Source organism: Phocoena phocoena, chromosome 1 (genome assembly GCF_963924675.1).
Source record: "Phocoena phocoena chromosome 1, mPhoPho1.1, whole genome shotgun sequence".
Taxonomy (NCBI): Eukaryota; Metazoa; Chordata; class Mammalia; order Artiodactyla; family Phocoenidae; genus Phocoena; species Phocoena phocoena.
The window spans coordinates 165,325,359-165,334,930 of record NC_089219.1 but is presented as its reverse complement, the minus strand read 5'-3'; the positions used below and the strand labels follow the sequence as shown (position 1 = coordinate 165,334,930).

The following is a 9,572-nucleotide window of genomic DNA, read 5'->3' as shown; positions in this document are numbered from 1 at the left end:
GCACTGCCCTCCAATAGTAACCATAAACCTGACTTCTAATGGTGTCGATCAGTTGCCTTTTTGAATTTTATACGTTAATAAATAGACTCACACAAGATGATTTCAAGGCTGGCGTCTTCCTCTCAGTATCTGTGAGAATCACCCGTGCTGTTGCATACGGTTCACCCCTGCCGTGTAGTATCCTAGTGCATGAAAACACCATGTTTATCCATTCTACGGTCGATGGATGTTTAGGTTGTTTCCAGTTTTGGTCAATTATGCATTTTGCTATTTTGGTGTGTGCACTTCTGTTGGATACATATGTCAGAGTGGAACTGCTGGGTTATAGGCTAGTCACATGTCCCTTTATCTTTTCTCATATGACAAAGTGAGATTTCTATTACCCAATGAATCAACATTTTTAGTTCTCACGTGGAGGGAGGGGCTGGGCACAGCCAGCAGTCTAATTTTGACAGTCCTGTTGTCTAAGAAAGGTAATTCGTTTAACATTTATTAAATGCTTCCTGTGATCCAGGCACTGGGCTGGATGCTAAGGAGACAAGACTGACAGGACCCCTTCCTCATGAAACTTAGCAGGACACCCCAAGTCAGACAACTATAATGCCTGCACATTTAACTGAATATTTTTGTTTGTCCTTATTTTGTAAAAATAAGTTGAAAATTAAAAATGCTGATGCCAGTGATAAGCATAGGTCTCATGGACCTAAAGCAATGGAGTTAAGGGTAGCCTCTGAATGATGTGGGATTCCATTTTATCCCAAATCTATCTGGCCTCTCAGCTCTGGAACATGGGCAGCGCAAAAATGTATCCAAATCCATTCAGTTCCTGAGTTCAGGTAGTGAGAACTTCAACAGTGAGAGATATTAACAATGACTAAAGATTGCGCCTAACATGTAACTAGGTGCTTTCTAACTATTTTAGCTTTTGGAAATAAGATGCTCTTGTAAACACAACTTTGACGTGTTTTCAGCAACATCCTGTGGATGAATGTTGGAGCGCACCCGTCCTTCGTTTCTCAGACACCAGCCCCTCTCCCATCTGCAGGTCTCTATTGTCAGTTAGATCATGCATTCCCTTCCTGCACTTCCCTCTCAGCCTTCAGGACTCAGCTGAGGCATCATTTTCTCCGGAGAACTCTCCCTGGACGCCACTGCCCTTCCTCTGTGCTCCTCCTAATGAATGGCATCTACTCTTATCCCTTCACAGTCATTCTCAGGCTGTTTTGCAACTGCCTCTTTACTTGTTTCACTGCATTAATTAGGACATTAATTTGGCTGCTTTAACAGAGATCAAAATATAATTGCTTAAGCACGATAAAGGTCACATATAAAAGTCTAGGCCAACTGTGTCTGAGCAGTGAGAAACCTGCTCCACAAGTGTCCAGGGACCTTGGCTTTTTATGTCTTATTGCTCTGTCACCCCCTAGAATGTCTCCATTTATATGGTCAAAGCTGGTTCATCATTACTTCATCACATTCTAGCCCTGGAAAAGGAAAAGTGGAATTAAGAGAGCAAGCAGAGTTTTCCTCTTTTTTAAACCAGTTGTGGTTTCTGAGGACATTCCCAGAGTCTGCCTATGGGCTAAGATGTATGAGTTCAAGGCAGGCTGCCCCCAGTTAATAATGGGTTCGCAGTCCAAGCCGCTTCTTTTTTGGGGGGGGGGCGGGGGTCGTGGCCCTCGCTGGGCGGCACACGGTATCTTAGTTCTGCGACCGGGGATTGAACCCACGCCCCCTGCAATGGAAATGTGGAGTCCTAATCACCGGACTGCCAAGTCTCCAAGCTGCTGCTTCTTTGTAAGGATGTGACCAGAAGCTGCACTCATCACCTGAGTTCATATTACACTAGCCAGAACTTAATCACTCTCCTACTAAAAGGAAGAAGGGATGAATGGATATTATGGGACAATCAGCTATTTCTGCTAACAAATTAGGCAGAAACTAGGCAACAAACTAGGCCAAATTAGGCAGTAAGTTCTGAGTTTGTTCACTATTATGTTATCAGTGCTCAGCACAAAGCATTTAATGAAACTGCCTAATTTTTCACAATGCTACAGAGGATACAACTCCAGATGCTTCTCAACACGGGACTGGACGTTGTTCACAAAAGAAAGAAAAGCTGGACAGCTGTAGACCAGAATTCAGACTCTTCTTATGCATGTATATACACAGGTGACTTTGAACAAGCTCTGAACCTTATTCTTTTTAATGGGGATGCCATCCGATCCCCATTGTATAGGGAGTATGACAGTGTCTAGCACACAGATGGTACTTAGAACATGTTATCTTTCCTTCCTTATGGAGAAGGGCTGGCAATATCCACTGTGACATTAGTTGGTTGGCTTTCTGACCAATAACTGCCGCTGTCCAACCTACACAGCAGCTGATTTGAAAAGCTGATGGACATGCAGCCCATCTGATCTCTGATGCGGTCGACATTTTTTGTTTAGGCTAAGCTAAACTACCAGAAAGTTCGGTAGGTAGACCTAATTGTCTAGAAATTGTCAAGAAAATTCAATCGTCAGGAAAATCCCTCATAACCTACATATATGATATACCAGACTGTGTCTCTCTTTTTTGACCATGTGGCTTGCAGGATCTCAGGTCCCTAACCAGGGATTGAACCCGAGCCATGGCAGTGAAAGCCCGGAATCCTAACCACGAGGCCACCAGGGAGCTCGGCGTGTTTCTCTTTTGATCTGGCTGGTATCACGCACAATCAAATCTACTCCTCAAATTTCATAACTGCTTAAGACCTTCTGGCCCACCTTCTAATTTAACTTTCATTACTAATCATCTATGCCCAGGACATGATCCTGATTTGCTTTTTCTTTCGGTCTTCCTTCCTCTGGGGTCCTACAGCACCCTCCTTTCTATGCCCCTTCCTTGGGCATTGTGATATTCTGTTTAGATGTCTGTATCCATCTGTGAACTCCTTGAAAAAAAGGACTGTGTCTTACTTACCTCACTTGCTTTGATCTATTAATATTTTTTCCATCTCGTCAATTACATTCTTCAAAGTAGCATAAACATTTTTATAGACTGAGGTGGAGGAGAAATTTTGGAAGGAAAAAAGGAGGTAACCAAGGCCATCTATACAACCTAAGAATACACCGTGAGCAGCACTGTAAATGAGGGATGAGATGAAACATGACACAAATTAAACCCTCCCAAAAGTACCAGCTAGAGACCTGTGAAAGGTGCAAAGAGGACAGTGTGAAGGGGCTCCCAACTGGCTGAATCTCAGACAATCTGAACATCATATAATGAGAGTAACGGAAAACACACTGCAGAAGTAGTAATACCTGAGTTTGATGAGGAATGGGATATTTACAGTTTCCAAGTACCTCCACACAACACACGTATGAATTACAAAGGAAAAGAGTAACTTCACAGTGTAAGAAGCTTGGCAGAACCACCTTAATTAAGTGACCAAAGTGAACATCACCAGTATTGGGGCAAATCAAAACTGCACATCACCTGACACGACACAGTGAGAAGAGCATCACCTCACGATATTCCTGCCAAAGATGCACAACCTGTGTCTAATCACGAGGAAACATCAGACAAATCCAGATTGAGGGCATTTTACAAAGTAACTGGCCTATAACCTTCAAGAGTGTCAAAAGTCAAGACAGGAGCTGTTCCAGACTTTAAGGAAACTAAAGAGAAAACGGCAACCGGCTGCAATAGCTAATTCTAAACTAGATCCCTTTGTTATAAAGGACATTATTGGGACAACTGGAGAAAACTGAATGGAGCCTGAGGATTACATGGTAGCAAAGTATCACAGCTGATGTCCTGATGTTGATGGCTGGTTATGTAGGGAAATCTGGTGTGTAGGAAGTGTACATTAAAGTATTTGGGGGTGATGGGGCATCAGGTTGGCCAATACTCTCAGACAGTTCGGGGGGAGGGGGAGTTCTTTCTATTGTGACTGCAACTTTCCTGTAGTAGAGTCAAGGTTGTTTCAAAATAAAACATTCTATTTAAAAAAGGTATTTTATTTTATTTTGACAGTTAAAAATTATTTTCTTTTTCTTAAACAGGAGGTATAGGGTGTTTCCGTACAAGGTTGGCCAGATGGGAAGAATCTTTAGCTCTGACTTGGCCTCATTAATTTGAGCATAAAATGCTTACGTGAGACCACATCTGTGTCAAGTTGAAAGTGGACAGCTCAGAGCACGTGGGTATCTTTGGCAGCTCGATGCACTGGACTCCCTGAAGGCCTGCTGCTGGAGAAGTCACCGGCTGAGGGACCACTGCAGAGCTTCATACATCGCTTGATCCTGAGAGGAGAGGACAGAATATAGAGCTGGTCACTGTATGACATGGGTTTACCTGTGTTCCCCAAAATTCAGATGTTGAAGTCCTCACCCCCAGTACCTCCGAGTGTGACTGGATTTGGAGACAGGATCTTAAAAGTGGTGATTAAGTTAAAATGAAGTCATTAGGGTGGGCTCTACTACATCCAATACAACTTGGTGTCTTTATAAGAACAGATGATTAAGGACTTCCCTGGTGGTGCAGTGGTTAAGAATCCTCCTGCCAATACAGGGGACATGGGTTTGAGCCCTGGTCCAGGGAGATCCCACATGCCGCGGAGCAGCTAAGCCCGTGCGCCACAACTACTGAAGGCTGCGTGCCTAGAGCCCATGCTCTGCAACGAGAAGCCACCACAATGAGAAGTTGCATGCGGCAATGAAGAACAGCCCCCGCTCGCCACAACTAGAGAAAGCCCACACGCAGCAACGAAGACCCAACACAGCCAAAAATAAATAAATAAATTAAAAAAAAAAAAAAAAAGAGATGATTAAGACACAGACACGCACAGAGGGAAGACCATGTAAAGACACAGGGAGAAGACCGTCATCTCCAAACAGGGCCCAGAAGAAACCAACCCTGCCAGTACCTTGATCTTGGACTTCTAATTTCCAGATCTGTGAGAAAATAAATTTCTGTGGTTTAAGCCACCCAGTTGGTGGTACTTTGTTATAGCAACCGGAGCAAACAAAGAGAGGTGGCCTTACCTCCCTGATTTAAAGTCCATACAGACTCCTTTCTACAGGGAATGCCCACGACTCTTATAATTGTTGACTAAAGTTTGCTGTAAAAATCAGATTAAAAGATTCTTATGTCTATATCTATTTAATGAAGAAAGCAAAATTCTAAACTGTATGGGGTCCAGATGAGAATGGGAGGCAGAAGCAGAGGCATCTTATACTACATTAACATTTGTAAGAAACTGCCACAGCATTTCCCAGTTGGTGGTATCATTCTACATTTTCAGTAACAATGTACGAGAGTTCTAGTTGCTTCACATCCCTGCCACCATTTGGTGCTGTCAGTCTTTTATTTATCTATGTATATATGTTTGGCTGCGTTGGGTCTTTGTTCCTGTGCGCGGGCTTCTCATTGCGGTGGCTTCTCTTGTTGTGGAGCACGGGCTCTAGGCACGTGGGCTTCAGTAGTTGTGGCACACGGGCTTAGTTGTTCTGCGGCATTTGGGATCTTCCTGGACCCATGCCCCCTTCATTGGCAGGAGGATTTTTAACCACTGAACCACCAGGGAAGTCCTGTTGTCAGTCCCTTAAATTTTAGTCATTCTGGTAGATGTGTAGTGGATTCTCACTGTGGTCACGCTAACTTTTTTTTTTTTGGTGAGGCTGTGGAGCAACAAGAATTCTCATCTATTGCTGGTGGGAATGCAAAATGGTACAGCCATTCTGGAAGACAGTTTGGCAATTTCTTACCAAACTAAACATGCTCTTACTAGAAAATCCAGAAATCATGCTCCATGGTATTTAACCAGTTGAGTTGAAAATGTATGTCCACACAAAAACATGCATACAAATGTTCATAGCAGCTTTATTCATAATTGCCAAAACCCGAAAGCAACCAAGATGGCCTTCAGTATGTGAATGGATAAATTATGGCACATCCAGACAATGGAATATTTAGTGCTAGAAAGAAGTGGACTATCAAGCCATGAAGGACAGAGAGGAACCTTAAATGCATATCACTGTGAAAGGAGTCAACCTGAAAACACTAATGTATGATTCCAACTGTAGGACATTCTGGAAAAGGCAAAGCTATAGAGACAGTAAAAATATCAGGGGTTGGGCGAGAGAGTGTTGCGCACAGAGCAGTGAAACTATACTGTAAGACGCTATGGTGGTAGACTTATGTCATTACGTATTTGTCAAATCCCATAGAACAGGGGTCCCCAACCCCTGGTACTGGTCCGTGGCCTGTTAGGAACTGGGCCACACAGCAGGAGGTGAGTGGCAGGTGAGCGAGCAAAGCTTCATCTGTGTTTGCAGCCGCTCCCCATCGCTTGCATTACTGCCTGAGCTCCACCTCCTGTCAGCGTTATGGTGAGTTGTATAATTATTTCATTATATATTACAATATAATAATAATAGAAATAAAGTGCACGATAAATGTAACGTTCCCTGACCAGCAATCGAACCCAGGCCCTCGGCAGTGAAAGCACCAAGTCCTAACCACTGGACCAACTCCCCTCAAGTACCTCTCAAACCGTGTCAAAGGTGAACAGAAAATAGGTATAAGTGAAATGCTGAATTAACTCTGAAATAGGATAAAAGGACCTCTGTATTTCAACACCACTGCTAAATAATATATGTAAAGACATTTTAAGCATGCTTTGCTTATAGCCAGATTAAAGCAATTCCTTTTTTAATAATAAAATAACATTTTAAGTTATAAAACAATATTTTTGTAGAAATGTAAAGAAAATACAGATAAGCAAAAAAAAATTAATCCTTAATTTCCAAAGATAACTATTATTACTATTTTGGCCTTACAGATCTTTTAAATTATTATTTTTTAAGTATTTAATTTTTAAAGATAGGTAATACATTCACATGGTTCAAAATTCAAACAGGATGAAAGGTCAACTTTCACACCTCTGTCCTCCAGTTACTCAGTTTCTTTTCCCACAAGCAACCACTGTTAGTTTCATAAGTAATAATTTCATAAGGGCCAGTTAATATGCCAAACAAGGAAAGTAGTCTCTTTACCTTAATGTTGTGCCTTATTTTTCTAAAAGATCAAACAAAGTAATAATCAGCTTGGTCATCTGTCTCATTTATCATTTACTCAAAATTCATACCATGCCTACCTCCAAAAGAGAAGTTATATCTTCTTATTCACTAGTGTAGTTTCCAGAGATCAAATACTTAAAGATTTATGATCACCAAAAATATTAAAGAGAATATATTAGAATCACGTAGCATCACTAGGGCATACATGTAGCCTTCCAAGGGACGTTCCTAAGAGGATAAAAAAAATTCTACCTTGTGTGGAATTATAGGTCCAGTTTCTTTAATAAAATCAGTCATATGGCCTTTGTCATACTGTAGTTGATACCTCTGAAGCAAAAGCTGCTTGCAAACAATTTTCTAACATTAACAGAACTGAGTGACCAGGTTAATATGTATTCTATGTATACATCTATGGTAGTGCTTACCATACAACTCTTAATTGCTCAAAATGGTTCCTAGTCCACATCTTATGTGATTTTAAATAAGTCTTGTGAGTCTAGCACAGAGGCTGGCATATGTACAGTAGGTACGTGATATTTATGGATGGATGGGATCTTAGGCAACTCAATACACAGCTAGAGGCAAGAGGGACTATACTTGGGAAGTTTTTCTCTCATAAATGTCAATGTGACAGGCTTGATCAAGCAAATGGATGAACCATATAATCCTGAGTGTGAAGAAGAGAATCAATGTGTTCCGGCCAGTGGGTGTGGAAAACACTAAAACAACGAGTTACTAAAACAGGAGAGTTTCTATGGTGTGGCTTTAGTAGAGGAGGAAAAAAAAATTATAATTTATGTTTGAGTGAGGTTTCCTTCCTGACATCTGAACAATGCAATAGTAGGCAGAGTGAAAAGGCTATAATTTGAGATAATAGCTGGGAAAATAATCTCAAGGTCTCAACATTTATTAATAGTTAACCTAGCCTCAGGTCTCTGGTGAGCAGTTATTACTGAAAAAACCAAACCAGCAAAATAAGTTATGCTTCATAGGTCTACGAAGTGACACATGTTGGACAAGAGAATTTGACTTAATTGAGGGGAGAGAATTAACAGTGACTGAGAAGCAACTGGCAAAAAGAGTTCAATCTTCTTTGTTGGGATATCTGTCATAACAAATTACCAGTCTATTAAGTCTTCTTAGGACCACAATAGGACATGGCCTCTCACCAGAAACTAGGACAGAGCAGGTATCTTCAGATGGAGCCTGAAAGTTTGGTACCAATGAAGTGGGAATGAATGAGGAATACGGGTAGAGACTCAGAGAAGGAATATTTGCTCAATGTGTTTACTTTCCACCCTCACTGGTTACCAAGGATTTACTGGGTCAGGTGACACGTTGCTGCATTTGGCCTCTAAACTACACCCTACTATCATGTCAGCCAATTGCTGGACACGGAATCCACTTCACATGCCGTTGTTGCCCAACCTCAAATTAACAACCATGTGGCACCTGGGAGCCAACTGCTTCAAGGAAGAAGGCACCAGCTAGTAGGAATGATTTACCTGGCAGGAGAGCATGATGAATATTTCAGAACTGTAAAGATCAGCTCTGCGGACTTTGGGAGAGAATGTGCACACCCTTCTTCTTTCAGTTTTCTTTTTCCTTTTTTGACATCTCCTGATCATTTATTTAATGTTAACTCATTTCAAAGCAACTGCGATCTCTGTAAGTATGTCTGAAATGTTAAAATGTAGTAAGTGTTCCTTTTACATTTAACAAAATCTAGTGATTCTCTTTTAGTGTGAAAAGACTACCCTGCCGCTAACAAGTCAATTAACTTGATGCCAGTGTCTTATCTACAGCTTTTCATTCTAGGGCTTGAAGTCATGACCTGTACAAAACTATGCCCTTTAGAATCTGCCTGGCCAGAGTATCTAATTTCCTAGTGAGTCATAGTGATTGGTTTTGTCATGGGCTCTAACCTGAGCTGGACTAATCACAGGCTCCCTGAAACTCTCCTGCCAGAGCTATCAGGGAATTCTCTTTCTCTGGGGATTATGTATGTATGTCTGTATGTCTGGGCCTGCAAACAGCCATCTACCCCCATGAGATGAAGCAATGAGGTTTATGGATCTAGCATGCCTGAAGCCAGCAGTACTCTCAACTTCCTTGTTATATGGACCAATGAGTTCTTCTTTTTTCCCACTTACATTAGTTTGAGTTGGGCTTCTGTCATTTACAACTAAAAGAGCCCTAATATTAAAAGTAGAAAGAGGTGGCTGATAAATGAGCTGCTCAACCTTACGTTCAGAAAAACATCTCAACAAATGCCACACCTTTTTTTTGGTTGGATATGTTTTTCTTTTGGTCTGATTTTTGAAATGGATTTTATTTGACCATACAACTCCTCTAATTTCAACTGAATTCTCCTAAATTAGAAGGAAGAAGTTCTTCTAAAAATAGAGCTGGCATATAATCCAGCAATCCCACCCCTGGGCATATATCCAGAAAAAACTTTAGTTCGAAAAGATATATGTACCCCAATGTTCACAGCAGCACTAT

The 9,572-nt window shown here is 41.4% G+C and overlaps 1 protein-coding gene across 1 annotated transcript in view; it reads right to left on the bottom strand.

Annotated features, from left to right (window-relative positions):
- Positions 1-4,244: 4,244 nt before the first annotated feature.
- NVL (nuclear VCP like) overlaps positions 4,245-9,572 on the bottom strand; it is a 103,573-nt gene continuing 98,245 nt past the window's right edge. Inside the window, exon 23 of the mRNA XM_065871782.1 lies at positions 4,245-4,289. Within this exon, the coding sequence (XP_065727854.1) occupies positions 4,245-4,289 (45 nt within the window). The remainder of the gene's footprint in view (positions 4,290-9,572) is intronic.